The 22,543-nt window shown below is 45.2% G+C and overlaps 1 protein-coding gene across 2 annotated transcripts in view; it reads left to right on the forward strand.

Annotated features, from left to right (window-relative positions):
* The window catches only part of TCF7L1 (transcription factor 7 like 1), a 221,445-nt gene that overhangs the window by 180,174 nt on the left and 18,728 nt on the right, over nucleotides 1-22,543 (forward strand). For both annotated transcript variants that reach the window (XM_020969505.2, XM_020969506.2), the window contains exon 4: nucleotides 12,318-12,401. In XM_020969505.2, the coding sequence (XP_020825164.1) occupies nucleotides 12,318-12,401 (84 nt within the window). The remainder of the gene's footprint in view (nucleotides 1-12,317; nucleotides 12,402-22,543) is intronic.

A 22,543-nucleotide genomic window follows, 5' to 3' on the forward strand; every position in this document is an offset into this window, starting at 1 on the left:
ATGAGCCCATTTTCTGGAAGAAGAAACTGACTTTCAAAGCGGTCCAGTGACTTGGCCAGAATCACGTACTGCTAAAAGGTAGGAAAAGTGGCACGTCATCTGGAATCCAAACCTAAATAACAATGTGCCAATTACCTTGGGCTTTAGAGCTTCTATTCGGGTCTTGTTTTAATGTCTTAAACCAAGAATTTTCAAATTTTCCAGGACATCAAGTTTGCAAGTTGGGTTTGGGCAGAATAGGGACTTTTCCCTGGATTTTTTCTGGAAGCCTTCACTCTTCTAGATTGGATGTTCCTGGAAGTGTTGAACCAATCCATTAAAAGAAACACAGTTTCTTTTCCAACTGCAGTATATCCAGATGGGCAGCTAAAATCTGGACACAGCAGAAAACTGAAACGTGAACCAGCAAGGTTGACTCCTTAGCTAGAGAAGTGAGAGCCAATCTAAGCCAGTCTGACAATTGTAGGCACATAGTAGGTACTTAATAAATCTTTAGTGACTGGCTGACTATTAAGTGCCTGCTGTATTCGAGGCACTATATAAAGCACAGGGAATAGAAATATAAACTCAAGGAGGTTTACATTCTGTGGTGAGGGGAAGGGGAGAGGAATATGCAAGACGGAAATAGATAGTAATCATTTTAGAGTGCCTTCCTGTCATGTAGATAGCCACCCATCTCTGCCAACCCCTCTTGTGCTAGTTTTATACAGATCAAATAAATCCAATCCAAGAAACATTTATTAAGCACCTACTCTGTGCCAGGAATTCTACTCAATGCTAGGGATACAATTAATAATAATAATAATAATAAGAAGAAGAAGAAGAAGAAGAAGAAGAAGACAGTCCCTGCCCTCAAGGCATTTATGATCTAATGCAGGAGAAAGGGAATGGGGAGACAGGGAGTATCCAGTACAGGGGCACCTTTTTCCATGGGGTTGAAACCAGGCAGGGCAGGAGATGCAAAGTGAAAGGAACTGAGAATCCAGTTTCTCCTTTCTATAAAGGAAGGCATTGGGAGGAGCTTGGTAGTCTACCTTCCAATCAGAGAGGAGAAGAGAGAAGGGGAGGGAGAAGGAGGTGGTGTCAGTCAAGGCTTAAGTTAGCTGCATGGTGTCATGGAGATTAGAGGTGATGAGCTTAACCTGGGAGGGCCAGCCTGTTCTGTGGAGTTGAAACCAGGCAGGGCAGCAGCTGCTGATCTTCTTCACAGGGAGTCCACCCACCATGCTGGTGGCCTTCCTCAGTTTCTGGCGCCATCTTGAGGGCACCAAGATCCACTTGTCATCCCCTCACACTTGCCTTGTGACCAGCCCATCTTCTCTTTTGCTATCATTCAGTTTCTGGGTGACATGTCTTCTTCCTTTTCTTTAGAGTTTCTCACGGGTTACATGTTACAATTAACTGCTGTCTGCCATATCCCCTTCAATTGCCCTTTGTGTGATAGTCTTATTTAAGTATTTTGTGCTTGTAGTATACAAAGTCTCACTGCCCCAATACCAAGACAGCAGTGGAATGTTGATATTAAAAATATGAGCCTTTCCTTTTCATGGGAAGCTTCGGATCACTTATGCGGCTTGGTAAGCACTACCCATGAAACAAAAGAGAGAGATCAATATCTGCTTAAGAATTTGCTGAGGAGGTAAAACTAGGGGGGAATCAGACAAGACTTCCTACAGGAGGTGAGCACTGGATTTCTAAGAGGCATGCATAAGAAGGGAATGCATTCCATGCATAGGGGTGGGGAGGAGGTGATGCCAAGGTACCAAGGCCAGAGATAGAATGCCAAGTGTGGGGAACAGTAAGTTCCGGTTTGGCTGGAACAAAGTATGTAGCTCTTCCGATGAGGATGAATGGGGTAGAATGCAACATGCTTTTTGACTGTCTGTATAGCCAGGGCAACCTAGGTAGTTGAAGGCAAAAACCATACCAAAAAATCATCTTTGGCTTAATCATTAAGGAGAAACCTGGCTTTCTCCTGCTCACAAGTTTACTCATCGTCTCCACTTTGGGTGGGGTGAAAGGGATCATGGGCTGTAGACCTGCTTCCCTAGAACTTCAGAGAGGCCCATCTGGATCTAAAGAAACATCTCCTGCCACTTACATCATGCCTGGGACCTCAGGCAAATCAGCTGTGCTCTGCAGTTCCTTCCAAGTGCAAATCTGTTCATTCAGCTTCTAAACCAGAAGGTGGCATTACAAAACCAAAAATGGATCAGACCCTGCCCTCAGGGAGCTGATCTTCTTTTCACACAGTTTTGTTTTGTTTTTGTTTGCGGGGGAGGTAAGAACATGTTCACAGGAAATTCAATATGTAATTTATATAAAGTAGATGCAAAGTGATTTGAAAGCAGAGGATTCGTGGAGGATTGGAAGAGGCCAGTCCTGTAGGAGCTTGGTACTTCGGCTGAGTCTCAAAGGAAGCAAGGGATCCTTACTGTTGTGGATCCTTGCTCTGAAGTTCATGAGTTCATGAGTGATGTCATGACTTGCGTGTGGATTGGACGTAAGTGAGGCAGAGCTCCGCAAAGTCCTGTCAGCCTCACTCTCTCTTCCAGAGTCCCTGAGGTCCAGCGGCAGGACAGAGGTCAAGATGACTGGCAATGCCAGACAAAGGAAGAGGAGGAGATGAGAAGGGAGAGACATGGGAGACAGCCTGGGCAAAGGCTCGCAGATGGAAGATGGAATGTCCCGTGAGAAAGAGCAAACGAGGAAGGCCAACTTGGCTGGAATTTGGGGTGTGTAAAGGAGATTAATGTTCGCTGAGTCTGAAAAGATAGGTTGGAGCCAGATTGTGAAGGGCTTTAAAAGCCAAACAGTGAAGTTTGTGTTTTATCCTACATGCAACCAGTCAGTCAGTCTCCAAGCATTTATTATGTGCCTCATACATGCCAGGAACCGAACTAGACATTAGGAATAAAGACCAAAAATTGAAACTATCCCTTCTGTTGCGATGCTTACATTTTAAGATGTACAAAGTATACAATCTCCGCAGAATAAATCGAGGGCAGTTAGGATGGAAACCAGCAGAAAAGCCTGGAGGTGCCTGAACTGCGTCTTGAAAGCAGTGAGGCAAGAGGAGCTCTGGAAGCTTCTGAGAAGAGGTGAGAAAACCAGTGAGTGCTTTAGAGGGCGTCGCTCTGGCAGCGATGTGGGGGAGGGACTGGAGGCTCGGCAACCTTGCTGTCCAGCCGTTTCAGTCATATCCGGCTCTTCGTGACCCCATTTGGGCTTTTCTTGACAGAGATGCTGGCTGGAGTGGTTTGCGTCTTCCTTCTCTAGCCCATTTTCCAGATGAGGAAACTGAGCCAAACCATGTTAAGTGACTTGCCCAGGGTCCCATAGTTAGGAAGTGTCTGAGGCCAGATTTGAACTCAGGAAGGTGAGTCTTCCTAACTCCAGGCCCAGCGTTCTGTGCGCTATGGTGCCACCTAGCTGCCCACCTAGTTGGAGACCTATAAGGGAGAAGTGATGAGGGTCTGGACCAAGATGGTGACCAGGTGAGTGGAGAAAGGGGGACAGATGGGAGATCTCCCATCATTCCTGACAAATGGTCACAAAGATGACTTTTCTATTCTCTGTTGGGTAACTGAAGCAAAGCCAATGCTTCCTCATTGGGAGAACTAACACGGGGTAAGAATAATAGTTTACATTCATATATTCTCTCTGTTCACCCTGGCAACGATGTCAAGGTGGATGTTGTAACGAATATCATTCCCGTTTGATGGATGAGCAAACCGAGAGTCAGTGAAGTGACTCACCCAGAGTCACACAGCTAGAGAGTGTCTAAGGCAGGATTCTGATCCCAATCCCATTCTTTCTGACTCCAAGTACAAGATGGGATGTGGCCCACCTCGGACCCTTGGCTAATCTCTCTTCTTTTTTTCTATTAAGCAGTCTTTATACAATCAGAGAGGCAGAGCAGGAAGGGACCCCAGAGGCCATGGAGTCCAACTCCCCCCTCCACCATTTTAAATCTGATTATGCTGAGCCTCATGAAGGTGGAGAGCAAACCTGAAACATGAGCCAGAAAGGGCGATTCCTTAGCTAGAGAGGTGAGCGCCAATCTAAACCAAGCCAACAACAGTAGGCACGTAGTAGGCGCTTCATAAATATTTATTGACTGGCTGACTATTAATTTCCTGCTGTATTCAAGGCACAGGGAATACAGATGTAAACTCATAAATAGTCCCTGCCCGCAAGGAGCTTGGGGCAGAGTCAAATGTATACAGCAGGTAAACAACTAGAACTTGACATACCTCTGGTCGCCCATTTTAACTTAGGTCCTCTGACCGCAGTCAGTGTTCTTTCCTCCACTTGTTTGTGTGACTTTTCCTCATTTAGTCTCCTTGGCCCTCAGTTTCCCTTTTTGTAAAGGCCTTTGCTCCTGTAGTCCTCTGGGTGCTCCTGCCCGGGCCTTGATCATCAAACCGCTGGAGGGGATGCATTGCTGAGTGTTTTAAAATGACCTCTTTTGACAGACACAAGAATAGTCATTTTTGTTTTCCTTGCAACAATGTCACTGTCTCTGGGCGCAGTTCCTTATCTCCACAATCATGAAGCAGTGCATTGCAGGGAGCTGGTTCTGTTGTTTGGTGGCCTCTTGGCTGTATATTCAGTGGGGGGCTGAGGGGGTGCTCAGAGAGCCCTTCCCCAGGGAGGGGCTACAGGTGCCTGATTCTCAGATGGGGCCCGGGGCTGGTGTGTTCTTCTTGACTGGCCTCGTTTTTATAAGGCAGAGCTTCCAGAGAGCCGGAGAGCAACCCTCTCCCCCAAAAAGAACATCAATAGAACCGTTTTTTAAATACCCAGAAGAAGAAGGGGACAAAAGCAGGGCAGGTTGGTTCCTCCACTGAAAGAAAAGAAAGGCTTGCTCCTTTTTCAAAGGGATCCCTGTCTCCAAGCCCCAGGAGTCAGAGTCTACCATGAGGCCGGAGGAGCTGGGATGCCGGTTCTCCTTCCCTGCCTGGCAATGTTCTTTGGTCCTGGGTCAGACCCAGAGGCATAGGGTTAGGCAGGCTTGGAAAGAAGCGTGACAGGCCCTGTGGCCTGGTAACATCCCTTCAGATCAGCCATCGTCTTCACTATATTGTGAATCCCCTAGAAGGACAGACAGAAGAGCTAGAGATGATGGTGACTACTACTACTATTAATAATAATAATCTAATGATAACAATGGGTGGCACGTGGAAGTTTGCAAAGCGCTTTACAAGCATCTCATCTGATCTTCGGCGTAGGTATCATTATTATCCCAATTTTAGAAAGGAGGAAACTGAGGCCCAGAGAGATGAAATGACTGGTTTGCCTCCGGTCACCCAAGCAATGGAAGTGAGATTTGAACCCAGGGCCCTGCACTCCAAATCCAACATTCTTTCAGCTACCCCACCTGTTCAAATCCTGTCTTTCACAAACTTTAACTGGGTGTTGTTCAGCAAATGGCTTCTCCACTCAGAACTCCTGAGCTGGATAGCATAACGATTTTAGATTTAAAGCCGGAAAGGGCTTTAGGGGTTCTGTAGTTTGAGCCTCTCATTCTGCAGATAAGGAAACTGAGGCCCAGTGTAACACAGGTAGTGAGGAGATAGGCGCATGTTTTGAACTTGGATATTCTTCATCTAAATCTAGACTGCTCATGGGTTCTCAATTTCATTGGCATTGCCCACCTATGTTTGTGGGAAACATTTCCACACCAAGGAAGTCACGGGTTCAGACAAGAACGCATCAAGTAGGATTTGTAGCCCAAATGTACCTCGAAGATCAAGTTCAGCATTTTACAGGTGAGGAAAGTGAGGCACAAAGGGGTAGAACCAGACTGTGGCAAGGTTCCCCTGCCTCCACGTCCTGTCTGTGCTCCCTCTACTGTGTTAGAACACATTGTCTTCTAGGTAGCAAAAGTGGGGGAGCCCTTCTGTTTGGTGGAACTATCTCACCTGGGACCTAGTCAGGGTGAGTCACCTTCCTTCAGAGTAGTGTTTTCCTCGGTTCTGGCTGGAATGTGTATCTCTTGGAGGAACTGCTGTTGACTCTGTAACTTGAGACTCGGTTTCCCTGCTTCTGGCTTGAGCCATGTTCCTGAAAGGGCCCTCATGTGAGCACAGGGAGTGTGGGAATTCCTTGGGCCTAGCCCATCTGCTGACCCTCCCGCCCAAGGTCCCCCATCTCTCCCACAGTAAGGGGAGCTTTGTGTACGAGGGAGAGAAGCCTTGCTGGGAGGGGGAGAGGAAACTTCTAACTTCTGGAAGTCAGAGGGTTAATCTCCTGAGCTTATTGGCAGCTCCACCACAATCCAGGGCATGCTGGGATTTCCTCCCAGCTGTTTTACATCACGAAGATTTGTATGTTGGGGAAATTCCAGGGCACAGCTGCAGTTAATCGGCTGCACATTCTCCCCGGCTGCCATCCCACAGGATGGGGTTCTGAGTTGCCCCAGAGAAGAATCTCGCCCTGGAACAGCCCAAGTGGAAGGACCACAGGCCAGGGACAGCCAATCTAACCGACCATTTACATGGAGATAGGGAACCCCAGAGAGCTGGGGTGGGGATGAGACTGCAAAACAAGGAAGCATCCCCAGACTAGCAGTTGAGCTTTAAAGAATTCATCGCCTTAAATGGGGAGGGGGGCACTTTCTAGGAAAGAACAGCAGTGTGGTATAGGAGAAAGAGCACTAGGTCTGCCAACCTGGGTTCAAATCCTGTCTGATTATGCAAGTCACTTCAAACCCTCATACCTCAGTTTCTTCATCCATAAAATGAGGCAGCTAGTCATGAATGGTCCCTTCCTAGTTTAAATCTCAGCTCCAGTGATTTCTAAAAGGCCACTTCCCCCCTCCCTGGGCCTCAGTTTCTTCATCTGCAAAATGAGGTGCCTAAGGAATGGCGTCACGAGGTATTGCTCTCCAGACAGCCTGGATAAGAGCCTGCATTGTACAAGGACCGTGGTGTCTGAGCGCAAAACACAGGCACAAATTGATTTGAAAGGGGAGCCCCTCCTATTCTCTCTCCACATGTGAGCCTTAACACCGGGGTTAATCTAAATCACTTGGAAGCAAATTAACCACCCCTCCCCCAGCCCTCCAACACCCGGTGGTGGTGTTCTCACAGTTGGCAGGAAGAGCTCACTGTAGAGAGCCGTGGTAAGGATTCCTCAGCTTCACATGGCACTTTTCAGTTTGCAGATCTCTCTGCTCACAGGAGCTCTGAGACAGAGACCGTGAAAAAATGGGTCGTTAATATTAATAATGGCTGGCGTTTACATGGCGCTTTTAAAGTTCCCACATAGCTTTCTTATATGTTGCCTCGTTGGCTTCTCACACCAAGTACTGCAGTGATCAGTGTTCTTATTTTAGAGGTGACGGATTAAACCTCACTGGGATGAAGGGACTTTCCCCAACTAGTGTCTGTAGTAGGATTTGAACTCATGTCTTCCTGACTCTTGGGTCCAATACTCTCTCCAGTGTGCCATGCTGATTCTCAAATGCCTGTTTTATACAGAGTGGACATTGGGAGAACAAGGTGGTTTAATTAAGTTGTGATCTCTAAGGGCAAAGAACCAGGCCCAGACTCAGACACTTACTAGCTGTGTGACCCTTGGCAAGTCACTTAACCTCTGTTTGCCTCAGTTTCTCCAACTGTAAAATAGAGATAATAATAGTACCTACCTCCCAGGGTTGTTGTGAGAGTCAGATGAAATGAAATTTGTAAAGTGCTTAGCACAGTGTCTGGTTCATCGTTGTTGTTCAGTCACGTCCAACTCTCTGTGACCCCTTTTGGGGTTTTCTCGGCAGAGATACTGGAGTGCCATTTCCTTCTCCAGCTCATTTTATAGATGAGGAAAGTGGGGCAAACACAAAGTTAAGTGACTTGCCCGGGTCCACAGCTAGTAAGTAAGTGAGGCCAGATTTGAACTCAGGAAGATAAGTCTTCCTGACTCCAGGCCTGGCATTCTGTCCACTGCCCTGTCTGGTACATTGTAGGCACTGTATAAATGCTATGATATTGGGGCAGCTAGGTGGCGCAGTGGATAGAGCACCGGCCCTGGAGCCAGGAGGACCTGAATTCAAATCCAGCTTCAGACACATAATATTGCCTAGCTGTGTGACTCTGGGCAAGTCACTTAACCCCAAATAAATGCTATGATATTGATGCATCATCTCATCATCCCTGGCCTCATGGAGCTAGCTTTCACTCAGGTAGGCTGTTGGGACACCAACCAGATCACAAGATTATTTATTAAGTGATGAGTACATTTGAGATAAGCCAGAGAGTGACCAGAGATCAGCCAGGATGATAATCCCTGAGTTGGTGCCATATGAGGGTCAGTTGAAGGAGCTGGAGATGTTTAGCCTGGAGAAGAGAAGATGTAGAGAGGATGTGATATCTTTGTGTATTTGATGCCTGTTATGAGAAGGAGGGATCCCAGTCGCTCTGCTTGGTCTCAGAAGGCAGAGCTGGGAGTCATAGATGGTTTAGATTTTATGTCAGGAAAAGCTTCTTAACAATAGAGCTGTCCAAAGAGGGCCTGGAACAGTTTGGGACATGCCAGGCTCCCCTTCATTGGAGGTCCTTGAGTAGAAGCTGGATAATCATTATTTTTGGGATCTATTTTAATGAGGATTCTTTTAGGACTAGATGCCTCCTAGGTTCCATCTGCAGATTTGTGATCCTTTACCCTCCCTGTGAAGTGTAGGCATGTACAGTGGTGCCTTACAAATTCACCTTCAGAGACTGGGCCAGCCTCCAAGATGACTGGCTGATTGGGACCCTGGAAGGCAGACTAGTTAGAGGAGCTACGAAGTGATATAGGCAGTCAACCAGACCATCTCACTCCCTCTCTTGTGTGGATTTCCTCTCTGCAGAAGACTGATGAGTGTGTATCGGAGCAGACCTGAATTCTGGGGGTGGGAAGCTTATTTCCACGTGGTTTCCTTTCGCTCCCTACCCCAGAGGAGTAGCTGATGGTGACTTGTAGCAGAAGCACATGGCAGAGAGAGTGGACATTTCCAGCCCCAAGAGGTGACAGCAACCAGAAAACTGATTGATTTCCTGTAGGAACACGTGACCAAGGCATACTACCTATACGTACCCACTTGGCCTTAATGGGTAACTCATATTGCAATGTTTGTGAACTCCCAATTCCTGCATTGAATTAGAGGAATTTTGAATTCACTAGGCAGCCTTCTAGCCATGTAGGTGTAGGGAATCCCAAAGGAAAAGTTCCCACATTCTATTAAATTGTAAGCTCCTCCACTGGATGGTAAACTCCTTGAGGACAGGAACTATCTTTTTGTCTCTTTTTATATCCATAGTAAACTCTTAGTAAAGATTTGACTGGGGGAAAAAAATCCTTTGATTGAAGGGTATGGGAATATTGGAAAGAGATTGGTTGTTGTCTAAGCCACAGGTTGGTAGTGAAATTCTTGGGGGAATCATATAGGACTATGGAAAAGGAGAACTCACTGAAGTGTCAAAAGGCTTGCTCTGATGGGAGATCCAAGTTCATTCTCCTTCCAGAGGGCTAGTTCACTGGTGGCTGCTGTAGATGTTTTTATATCTGTGGTTGGGATCTTTGTGTCTTATGCATTTTCAAAGGTATGAAATACCAAATATATAATAATATATTTGGTAGTTTCAGTGCTTATTCAGAACCTGGTGACCCTGTTACCCCTATTTAGAGAAACAGAGGCATGAGTCTGCATATACTATGAGTATATTCAGAGACTTTCCTGGATCAATTCCAGATGAGGGTAATGGGCAAAAGAGAGAAACTTACCATCTTAGGAGACCTTGGGTCCCAGATGACAGTCGAATCATAGATTTAAGGCTAGGATAGATCTTCCAAGCAGAAAGGGAATGGTTTGATCATTTAGGTATTAAGCAGGAAAGTCTTCTAACCTCAAATCAAATGCCCTTTCCAGCACACCATGTGATACAGCCTGCCTTCTGATTGTTTTCTAGATGAAGAAACCAAGGCCCAGTGGAATAAATCAACTGATCAATGTCCACAGACATCTTGGCATTCAGACTCGCAAATCTAGAGCAGTCTTTGACTATACCATGATGGTCCCTACCCTCTTGGAGATTGTGCTCCCTAATGGTGGATGCAACAAAGTCATAAATAATAATAGGACAGAATCCAATTCATAAAGTGCATCTGAGCAAGCAGAGGAACATGAGAGGCTGTCCTAGGTGAAGCCCCAGGCTGGCTATCTGTAGTCACTACTTTCCTTTCAGCGTGTTCACCATCCGTCAGTTGAATGACCCATTCTAGAATTTTCCCAGGAATCAAAGTCAGGTTTACAAACCTACCTTTTGTATGCTCCCTTCTCTTCTCTTTTCTGAAAACCTGGTCCTTTGCCCTTCTGCAATCTTGTGATGCTTCTCCTGTTCCCCATGTCCTTTCTTTCTTTCTTTCTTTCTTTCTTTCTTTCTTTCTTTCTTTCTTTCTTTCTTTCTTTCTTTCTTTCTTTCTTTCTTTCTTTCTTTCTTTCTTTCTTTCTTTCTTTCTTTCTTTTCTTTCTTTTTCTTTCCTTTTTTTTGGCAATTGGGGTTAAGTGACTTGCCCGGGGTCACACAGCTAGTAAGTGTCAGGTATTTGGTCTGAGGCCAGATTTGAACTCAGGTCCTCCTCACTTCAGGGCTGGTGCTCTATCCACTGTGCCACCTAGCTGCCCCTGCCTTTTTTTTTTTAAAGCCCATGTCCTTTCAAAGATCACAATGGCAACTCAGAAATCAGTTCTGCCAGCTCTTTCAGGGCTGGAAAATGCAGTTCATCTGGGCCAGTTGATTTGAATTCCTCAAAGGCCACTATGCAATTATTCCCTTAATATCTTCTGGCTTGTCTTGAGTTTCAGCTGCCTGTGATTTTTATTCTGTCACTTAACCTCAGTTTACTTAGCTATAAAATTGACATAGTGGCTGCTCCTACCTCACAGGATTGTTGAGAGGCCTACAATTTTCAGTGTTATGTAAATATTAGCCGTTTATTATTTTTATTATCCTCAGTGAAGTAGGAAATTAAATAGTCAGCCCTGAGTGTGGGAGACAAGGGAACAGTTGAGGGCCTGAGCAGAGAAGAAATGAGAAATGAGGTTTTGTTGTTATTCAGTCATTTCACTTGCGTCCAACTCTTTGTGACCCCATTTCGGGTTTTCTTGGCAAAGACACTGGATTGGTTTATTATTTCCTTCTCTAGGTTATTTTACAGATGAGGACACTGAGGCAAGTAGGGGTAAGTGACTTGCCCTAGATCACACAGCAAGTATCTGAGGCCAGATTTGAACTCAGGAGGATGAGTCTTCTAACTTGATGCCTGGCACTCTACGCACTGAGCCACCTAGCTTCCCAGGAAATGAGATAGTGAGTCAATAAGAATAGAGTAGTAGGGAGAGCCCAGCTGATCCATTTTACAGATGAGAAAACTGAGGCCCAGAGAGGAAGTCCCTTACCCAAAGTCACACAGCTTGAGCGAAGGTGCTTTGTGCCAATCTAACGAGCTCTCTGAGTGTTCCTTTCTCCTAAAGCTGATCAGATCTAGACATTCAGTAACAAGGCCACCATGATCTCTTTAACTCCCATGAGAGCTTTTGAAATGATGGAATCTCAGAGGTTAAACAACCTTACCAATCCATCTAGTCCACTGTTCTTATTTTATAAATAAGGAAACTTGGGGGTAGGGTGGCTAAGTGATCTGCTGCTGGTCCCACAGCTTGTTAATTGACAGCTGAGTCTTCTGATTTCCTGTCCAGTACATGAGAAAATGAGAATTTTAGGGGACCCGAAATGGGAAAGAACATCTCCATGTGATTTGTGGAATAAGATGGTGGATCAGTAATGATCACTGATATGTATGCATTGCTTTAAGGTTTACAAAACACAGCAACCCTAGGTATTAATATCCCCATTTTATTGGTGAGGAAAGTGAGGCCCAGAGGGATTAAGGAATTTAACCCTTGGTCATAGAGGTCATAGTGTTGGAAGAAGGATTTGAACCCAAGTCTTCTAGGCTCCAGGTCCAGCACACAATCTTTTATAAGAGGAAGTTATTGTAGGCCTGGATAAATGTTTAGAGGCAGAAGACCAGATCAAGGAAGAGGTGGTGATTCAAGTTGGAATGAAAGTAAGGTGTGCAAAAGCGATGACAGTGACAGAAGAACGATGAGCAGTGTGTTCACTAATTTTTATAGCCCATTCATAATTCGTGATTTGCTCTCAATTCCCAAGTGGGGTCAGGCAAAAAATGTGTTCTCTCTGAGCATTCAGTGGCTTCTGTTTCTTTAATGATCTTTCCCCTCTAACCTGGCTATTTTTTTGTCCTGTATTCAGTATCTGCAGATGAAATGGCCCCTCATCGATGTCCCATCAAGCACCACAGTGAAGGACACAAGGTCACCGTCCCCTGCACACTTGGTAAGTCCACAACTCCCCAAAGCACTTCAGACCCGTCTTTTCTGTGGCTAATCCCTCCATTATTTCATAATTTTATAGCTGGGGAATTCAAAATCCTGAAAAGTTAAATCTTGGAAATATGTGGCACAGAGAAAGGAGGAAGGGAAATAGACGTAAGCCCAGTGAGTTAGGGCAGGGCTGATCAAAGAAGAGGCCAGACAAGATGGGCAAGGGCCTTGAGTCCATGGCATCTGAGGTTTGGGTCAAGGAAATGAGTAGGGTATCCTAGGGAAAAGAGAGTTCAACAGAGACGTGATGATTATCTTCAAGGATCTGGTAGGTTATTTGGAGGAAGTCAGTCAGTAAGCACTTAGTAAGCGCCTACTACGTGCCACGGGTGACTCAGTAGATAGAGAACTGGGCCTAGAGGGGCAGCTAGGTGGTACAACGGATAGAGCTCCGGCCTTGGAGTCAGGAGGACCTGAGTTCAAATGTGGCCTCAGAGCAAACACTGCAGATACTGAATAAAGGACAAAAAAATAGCCAGGTTAGAGGGGAAACGCTTGACACTTACTAGCTGTGTGACCCTGGGCAAGTCACTTAATCTCTGCCTTAATTCATTGGAGAAGTAAATGGCAAACCACTCCAGTATCTTTGCCAAGAAAACCCCATGGACAGTATTAGCATGCTCTGGCCCACAGGGTCACGAAGCATCAGACAAGACTGAATGACAACAATGCACCTAGTGTTGGCTACGTAAACAAAGGCGAGAGACAATCCTTGCTGTCAAGGAGCTGAGGGAAAACAATCTGCCAACTGTGTAAAAACAAGATCTCTGCTGGATAAGCTGGAGATCGTCTGGGAGAGTGTGAAGGTATCAGAGTGTTAAGATCAAAGAGAATGAGCCAGGCGTCTTGCAGAAAGGGAGCCCGGGAAGGTAGGAGGCTGAGGGGAGGAGGGGGAGAGAGAGTGCCAGGCAGTGGGGCCAGCCAGTGAAAATGCCCAGAGTTGGGGCAGCTGGATGGCGCCGTACATAGAGCTCTGGCCTTGGAGTCGGGAGGACCTGAGTTCAAGTCCAGCCTCAAACACTTGACACTGACTAGCTAGGTGGTGCAGTGGGCCTTGCCCAGTGAACCTGGGCAAGTCACTTAATCCCGATTGCCTCACTAAAAAAAAAAAATACCCAGCGTCAGGAAGGATTCAACTTGTTCTATTGGAACCAGGAACAAGTGGATAGAAGCTGCAAGGAGACAGATTGAGGCTCCATGTTGGGTAGGTTGGGGCAGGGCGGGGAGTCCTATTAGTTAGAACTGCCCCAAAGTGGTATAGTCTACACTGGGACCATATAGTCCCATTGGACCATCCATGGAAGTCTTTGAAGAATGGCTGACCAACCGTTCTATGAATGTGTTATAATGGGGATTTCTTTGGTTGTATGGGTTGGACAAGATGTCTATTGAGATGCCTTCCCATCTAAAATTCTGTCATTGCAGGGCCTAAAGGGCTGTGTTCAGGTATTTAGCGGGATGGCATTTGGGGAAATGACTAGACTTTTTTCTGTTTGGCCCTTCAAAAATGGGCCTAGGAGCTCAGGGTGAAAAGTACACGAAAGCAAATTTCAGCTTGACGTAACGAAATCAGAGCTGTTCCAATGAATCCCTCCTTGGACACTTAGCAGCAGTGTGACTTTGGCCTAATCCCTAAATCTCTGGGCCTCTATTTCCTCATGGGTAAAGTGAATGGCTCGGATGGCGTGACTTCTGAGGTCCCTTCCAGCTCTGTGTCCATGGTCCTATGGCCTGCTTTGATAACAAGAGTTTCCCTCCCTAACCAAAGAACAAACTAGTGGTGTCGTGCCCAGCTTGGTAGAAGTAGGCATGGCAGAACCCAGGACTCTGCTTCTCCCTCTCTTCAGAATGGAGGAAAGGCTAAAATGCAGAATGAATGAGTAGAAGCTGTCCCAGCCTGGTCTGACTCTTCCTCTCCTGCCTCACTACTGGGGAGAAAGGAAAAGGAACAGGAAGAGTCTTGTTGGTCAAGAACCTTGGGCTAAATTTAATAAGATGAAATTTGATAGGGACAAATGTAAAGCCTGGAATTACTCATAACAACCCTTCAGCTGTTCCCCTCACTTCCCTGCCTCATCCCTATGCTAACAGAGACAGAGCACGTGTATTAAAAAATAGCATACAGCTACCTCATGGAGAAATATTATCGAAAGGGAGACAGAGGTCTGTGGCCTTGGCATCAGGAAGACCTCCAGGGAGATAGACTTGTTTTTCAATCATGTTTGACTCTTTGTGACCCCATTTGAGATTTTTTTGGCAAAGATACTGGGGCCATTTGCCATTTCCTTCTCTAGCCCATTTTACAGATGAGGAACTGAGGTAAACAGGAATAAGGGACTTCCCCAGGGTCACGCATCTAGTAAGTGTCTGAGACCAGATTTGAACTCATGAAAATGAGTCTTTTCTGACTACGGGGCCAGCGCTTTGTGCACTATGGTGCCATCTAGCTGCCGCAAAGGAGTTAGATAGTGCACTGGATAAAGTGCTGGACTGGGAGGTCTAAGATCTTTGCTCTGCCTTGAGGGATGGATAGAATTCAGATTGAGGCAACGAGATGATGTAGTAGAAAGAGCCGACATGGAGTCGGCAATACCTAGGCTTGAATCCAGCATCTTTCTTACTAGCCATGTCCTGGGCAAGTCCCTTCAGCTCTACTCCTGTTTCCATATTGCTAACATGTAGGAGAAGGACTGGACGGTCTTGTCTGGCCTCAGTTTACAATCCCGTACAATAACCCGTACAAGGTAAGCAGAGAAAGAATAATGTCGTGAGCACTGGTTCAGAGAATAGACCTTGTTTTCCCAGCATGGGGCCTATTCCTAGGCCCAACCAGAACTAGGGCAGATGAGATACAATAGCAAAGGACCATTTCTGGTTTTGTCAGCCACTTCAGCTGTCACAGAGTGCCCTCTAGTGGTCTTGGATGGAAGTGTGGAAAGTTGGTGGCTGACATTCTTCAGGGCGGTTGATTTTCAAGGATGAGAAATCATGAAGGACTAAAGTAGTCAGGCAAGGCTTCGTGAAGTAAGAGCTAGGACTTGGTGGGCCTTTCCTAATGAGGGTGGATGTAAACAAAAAGAAGAATGTGTGCTTGCCAGCCCTCCCTGCTGGGTCCACAGATGGGGAAGTGATGACCTGTAGATCATGAGAAATTCTGTATTGTTCGGTCCGTAGAAAACACAGGTGAAGGAGCAGAGTTCTTGTTTTTCCTTGTACTCATCACCCCCAGCTGTTTTTTTCCCACCCTTTGATCAACCCCCCCACCCGAAAAATCAGCAAAACTTGGTGAAAGAGTAAATATTGGAGGTTAATTTAATCAGTAGTCAGCCAGCCTAAGTACCAACCATGTCCCAGGGACCATACCTAGTATTAGAGACACAAGGATAAAACAATTCTTGTTTTCAAGGAGCTTATCAGGAAAGACAAGTACATGTATGTGTACATAGAAAATAAATATAAAGAAGATAAATGTTGTTGTTCAGTCATTTTTCAGTCATGTCTGACTCTTGGTAGCCTCATTTGGGGTTTTCTTGGGAAAGATACTGGAGTGGTTTGCCATTTCCTTCTCCAGTTCATTTTATAGATGAGGAAACTGAGGCAAACAGAGTTAAGTGACTTGCCCGACGTCACACACCTAGTAAGTGTCTGAGGCCAGATTTGAACTCGTGAAAATGAGTCTTTTCTGACTTCAGACCCAGGACTCTATCCACTTTGCCACCTAGCTTCCCTGGAGTCAGAAAGACTTGAGTTCAAATCTGGCCTCAGATACTAACTGTGTGAATCACTTCACCCTCTTTGCTTCAATTTCCTCATCTGTAAAATGAACTGCAGAAGGAGAGAGCAAACTACTCCATTGTCTTTGCCAAGAAAACCCCAGGTGGGGTCATGAAGAGTTGGGCACAACTGAATGATGACAAAAAAAGTTTGGGAGGGAAGGCACTAGCAGGTGGGATCAGCAAAGACCTTGTAGAGAAAGTAGTCTTTATGCTGAGTCCTGAAATGAAAGAGGGATGCTGTTAGATGGAAGTGAGGACAAAGTGTGTTCCAGGCAACACATATGGCCTGTGCAAAATCATAGAGATGGGAAGTGAAGATTCTTTTGAGACGAGATGAGAAGGCCAAGTTGACTGGGTCGCACAGTGCAAAAGGCTGAATTATATAGTCAGGCTAAAAATACCAGGGGCCTGTGTCTAAGGGCTTTAAAAGTAAGCAGAGAATTTTATGTTTTACTTGAGAGGCAGTAGGGAAGTTGATTGAGGAGTGCCGTGATCACACATGAGATGAAGAAGAATGTCTTTGGCAGTAGTGGCTAGGATGGACTGGATTAGGAAGTGAATTAAGGCAGAAAGATCAATGAGGATATTGCTGCAATCTGGGTGCAAGGTGATAAGGGCCTCAACTCACTTGGTAGCCATGTGAAAAGAGAGAATTGATGTGAGAGATGTTGGTGAGGTAGAGACAGCAAGCTTTGGCAAATGATTAGATCTCTGGGGTAAATGAGAGTGACAATTCTGAGATAATGCTATGGTCAAGAATCTGAATGACTGAAAGAACAGTAGTGCCTCCAGCAGAGATAAGCAAGTTAAGAAGAGGCATGGGGATAGGAGAAAAAATTATGAGGGCAGTTTTCAATATAATGAGTTTAAGATATCTATGAGGTTTTTTGTTTTTTTGCAATGGGGGGGAGCTTGTTAATTGAAAAAAAAGTTAAAGTTTTTTAAAAAGCTGTCTCCATAATGTTCACTTTGAAATGTCCAGTAGTCACTTAATGATGCAAGGCTGAAGTTCAGGGCAGAAATTGGGACGGGTTAAATAGATCTGTGAGTCATCTGCAGAGATGAGATCTGATGAGGGCACCAAGAAAGAGTATAGAGCAGGGATGGGGACCCTTTGGCCGTAAAGTCACATGTGGCCTTCTAAATCCTTAAGAGCGGCCTTTTGACTGAATCCAAAAGGCACAAAAAAAATTTGCTCTATAAAATTTGAATTCAGTCAAAAGGCTGCCATTAAAGATTTAGAAGGCCACAGTTTCCCTCTATGGTATAGAGGGCTCAGGACAGTCTCTTTGAGGAATAACCACAGTTATGGGGCATGAAATGAATGAGCTTTCCAATGAGATTGAAAAGAGGCATTTAGTTGAGTAGCAGAACCAAGAAAAAATAGTGACAGAAAAACCCAGAGGGGAGAGAATGTCCAGCAGAAGGAGAGAAATGTCAAGTTTCTAAAACACAGAGAGAGGGCGAGAAGGATGAGGACTGAGAATAACCATCGGGTCTGGCCATTGAGAACTTTGGTGACTTTGAAGAGAGTAATTTCAGTTGAATGATGATGTTAGAAGCCAGCTGGCAGAGAGTTGAAGAGCGAGATGAGAGAAAGTAACAAGTGTAGAAAAAAATTTCATAAAAGTTTGAGTGAGAAAGGTAGGAAGGACATAGTGTGATGGTTTGAGAGGATGGTGGGGTCTGTAACATATATTTACAGCCCTGGGCAACAGTTGGACATTTCTGAGGGCAGTAGATAAGAGATTGGAGATTAGAGGGGACAGGAAGGACTAATTCAGTTTGCAATCTGTTGGCCAAGATAGGAGTGGCCGAGATCCAGGGCCAATGGAGAGGGGTTGGCCTTGATGGGGAAAGGAAAAAGGAATCTCAAGAGGTTTTAAAATGAAGAGAAGGGGAGAAGGAACTCATAGTGAATGCTCTCAGTTTTCTCGGTAAAGTTAAGAGGTGAGGTCCTCAGTGGAAAGAGGGGATATGGAAAGGTATGGAAGGCTTAAGGAGAGAAGGCTTGGAATAGCTTTTGTAGGGAATGAGATAGAGAATTAGGCATGAGTAAAAGCATTGCCATGCTGCAGTGAAGGACCAGTTAAGGCTGGATAGCATGAATTGATCATGTATGCAGTCAGCATGGTTGTGTTACTTCCTCCAGCTCTGTTCAGCCCCACATTTGTAAAAGCAGAGGAGGGATAATGGGATAATGGGAATAATCCAGGTCTGAGGTTTGGTAAGAGGAGAGTGTAGTGATAGGATAAGGTGCCAAGGTAATAGAAGAAGTGTAGAATTGAATTGCTTCACTAGGATGGAAAGGAAGGGGAAATGAAGGGAGACAAATTACTCTACTATCTTTGCCAAGAAAACCCCAAACGGGGTCACGAAGAGACTGCAATGACTGAACAGCAGTTATCCCAGGTGTGACCATCCCCCTGCATGGCTAAGGAGGAATGACAGGGTAAGCCATAGAATTTAAGACCATGGAGTGGAGTGGTTAGGGAGGTTAACATCAGTATGGGTGTTAAAGTTATAGATAATTTTGGGGAGGAAGGCACTATTGGGGGAGAGAAGAGGGATGAAGAAAGGCTTCATGTAGAAGGTGACACAAAGGAGATTGAGGCTTGAGACCCCTAAGAGATGGAGATGAGGAAGAGGAGGATTCCAGGTGTGGGGAGCAGCATGTACAAAGGTGCATAGGCAGGAGATGGAGTGGTGGGTGGGAGGAAGAGGAAGAAGGCCAGTTTGCCTCAGCCTAACAGTGATGGGTAATATGGCTGAAAGGGTAGGTTAGGGCCAGATTGGGAAAGCCCGTAACTATAAACCTGAGGAGAGAGGATTACGAGGAGCAGGACCAGGGCCTAACATCAAAGGAATCAAGGAGGTGAATGATTGGTCAGGGATAAGAACGACTAACATTCATCGAGCTCTGAAGGGTCACAAAGCACTTTACATGCATCACTTCATTTGACCCTGTGAGAGAGCTGCTGTTCTTACTACTCGCCTTTTGCAGATGGGGAAACTGAGGCTGGAAGAGGTTAAGCCACTTGACCATGGTCCCTGAACCTGCAAGTGTCTGAGGCAGGTTTTGAACTCCTGTCTTTCTAATGTCAAGTCTGCTATACTACCTAGCTGCCCTGGCAGGACCTGGCTAAGTTGGGTGTCACTATATTGCCAAATCTAGTTTCTGAAACTCAGTAATACCTTTAGGGTCCTTCCCCTAATCTCCCTCTGGAGTGAGGGGCAGGACACCTCATTCCCATCCTGTGCCTAATCACAGAGAACTCTTGGCACTGAGTCTGGGACCATCCTCTCCCTGCCCACTCGGTCTTTCTGCCAAGACTGAGGTTTATTGCCTTCTTCACCTTGAGTGAAATAAGGGAGCTGCCCTGGGCTCTGAGTGAAGGGGGCTCAGCTTTGCCAAGGGCCCAGCATTGTCTGAGATGTGGCCATTGCTCTTGAGATGGTTATTTCAAGCTGACAACCCTTTCTATGTTCACCCAAAATAATTCAGAAGGCCATGGAGTCAGCTACTCTTCCTTTCCCATATAATCTTCCCAATCCACTCCCCCGTCATTCTCCCACGTGCCTCAATATCTTTGTAAAGGGCATCCCTGAGGGTTTGTCTCCTGGGGAAGCTTGGTGCTTTTCATTGTCAGCTCATAAGGGGCAGAAGCTTCTTGTTGATGTTAAATTTGTGTTTGCATTTTGTTAAACTGCCACCTCGTTGTGACTGTGCCTAAAACAATAGTAATAATAATAACAGAAATTGATGTAATGCTCCAACGTTTCCAACACACTTTCCATGTATATTATTTCATCCAAGAAACATGTATTAAATATCTACTCTGTATTGGGCGGCAAGGCTTGTTAGATAACCAGCTGGCTTCTTTGAGACCTTGGTCCGAGTCCCATTCAAACACATGGTGCTTAGATAATCTGAGACAAGTCACTTAGCTTCTCATCACTCCCACTCTTCAGCCCCAAAACACTGAAAGATGAAAATCTTCACCTGTGGCATCTCTCATCAGGAACTCTATAACAATTAAATCGGGGGGGGTGTTTGGGGAGGCTGGGGGGTGGTCTAGGAGCTGTGGCTACAAAGGCAAAAAAAATGTCATTGTCTCTGTCTTTGCAGAGTTCATATTTTATTGATTATATTTTTACATATGGTATGATTATTTCTACTTATATAATTATATTGTGGGGCAGATACGTGGTGTAGTGGGTAGAGTGCCAAGTCTGAAGTCAGGAGGACGTGAGTTCAAATGTAGCTTCAGACACTTACCAGCTGTGTGACCTGGGCAAGTCATTTAACCCTGTTTGCCTCAGTTTACTTATCTGTAAAATGAGCTGGAGAGAACTTCACAAGCCACTCCAGTATCTTTGCCAAGAAAACTCCAAAAAAGGTCATGAAAAGTCAGACACAACTGAAAAACAACTGAACAATTACAATATATTAATGTGGCATATTTTACTAATTAATTAGTAAATGTTTTGATTATTTTACATTAATAATAAGAAGAAGCATTTACATAGCACTTTAGGATTTGTAAGGTACTTTACAAATACCTTATTTTATCCTCACTACCATCCTGGGAAGTAGGTACTATTATTATTATCCCCATTTTATAGATAAGGAAACTGAGACTCAAAGAGGTTAAGTGTTTTCAAGGGATCTCAGGGCTAGTAAGAGTCTGGGGCAGGATTTGAACTCGGGTCTCCTGACTCCAAGTCCGGGATTCTACTCCCCTACTAGCACAACAAGAGAATATAGCACAAGGTGTTACCTAGCTGGACCTCCTCTGATTCTCTGACTAGCCCTGTGAGAATAGCTGCTATGAATATTATTATCCCTATTTTAACAGATGCAGAAGGTCAGATGATAGGCCTGGACTCCAATCTAGGCATTTCTGAATCCAGGGTCTATATCCCCTCCACTTGTCAGGTGGATGCTTCCAGACAGCATTTGGAGAAGCCCTGCCTAGACACGGTCAAGAGACCCTCAGTGCTGGGACTGTTGAATGGTGATGACCTCAGGATTAATCTTCCAAATTCTGTGGAAAGGGTTAGAATTCCTCCAGAGGATCTGTGTCACTTGAATGTTTTATTTTGACAAATAGAAAGCGTAGCATTTATATTGCTCTTACAGTTGCAGAACACTTTCATATGTGTCATCTCATTTAATACTAGCTGTGTCACCCTGGGCAAGTCACTTAACCTCTGTTTGCCTCAGTTTCCTCATCTGTAAAATGGGCATAATTAGACCACGTACCTCCCCGGGTTTTGTTGTAAGGATCAGATAAGATAGTGATTTGTAAAGGGTTCAGCAAAGTATGTGGCACGTAATAGGCCCCATATAAATGTTAGCTATCATTATTATTATTATTAATATTAATCATCATCATTATTATTATTATTATCTTAACAATTTACCCTGGGAAGCAGGTGCTGCTATTATCCCCATTTTATAGATGAGGCAGAAAGAAGTTACTTCCCAGGGTCACACAGTCACTAAGTTTCCATCCCTGGATTGCAGATATGCCTGACTTCCAGTCCAGCACTCTATTTACCACTGAACCTACTTTCTTAAACAATTGTTCATTTTTAGATGAACATCCAGGATTCCAGAGGTGTAGATGAAGAATCTGATTGGTTAAGAGGAAGACAGACCTGTTTAAGAACACAGTGCCTATTAGCTGTAACATCCACTCCATGGAACACAGGATGCTCCACACTTCCCTTTGCTCATTTTCAAGACAGTATAAAGGACTTTATTCAGTGGCGTTCCACCTGCCCAACCCCCATTAAATGAGCTTAGCTTATTGGAAAGTTTGTTTGGAAGTGTTGTCTGTGCAAACCTTCCCCTTCAGGGGAGATACATAGCCCATTGGCACCTTCTCAGTAGGACAAAGGACAGCTCCTTACCTGGCCTCTGACTAGATGAGCTGGTACCTAGTAGAAGATGGGTGGCTTTCAGCATCTAGAGCAGCCCCCACAATAATCGATGCACCTCCCTCTCGAGGTGGTTGTATGTGTTTGGTAACCCTTAAAAGTGTCATCGAAATGGGAGCCAGTTTTCAGAGGCATCATGGTAAGGCATCATAGTTGACAAGAGGGCCTAGGTTCCAATCCTGTATCAGATGTTTATGATCTGAATGTGGCCCTGGGCAAGTCATTTAACCTCACTGACTGGCAGTCTGTGAAACTGGAATGATAATAATATTTGCCTTCCAGAGTTGTATGGGGCAGCTAGGTGGCACAGTAGATAGAGTGCCGAGACTAGAGACAGGAAAACTCATTTTCCTTAGTTCACATCTGGCCTCAG

Source organism: Phascolarctos cinereus, unplaced genomic scaffold (genome assembly GCF_003287225.1).
Source record: "Phascolarctos cinereus isolate Bilbo 61053 unplaced genomic scaffold, phaCin_HiC Scaffold_2;HRSCAF=192, whole genome shotgun sequence".
Classification (NCBI taxonomy): domain Eukaryota; kingdom Metazoa; phylum Chordata; class Mammalia; order Diprotodontia; family Phascolarctidae; genus Phascolarctos; species Phascolarctos cinereus.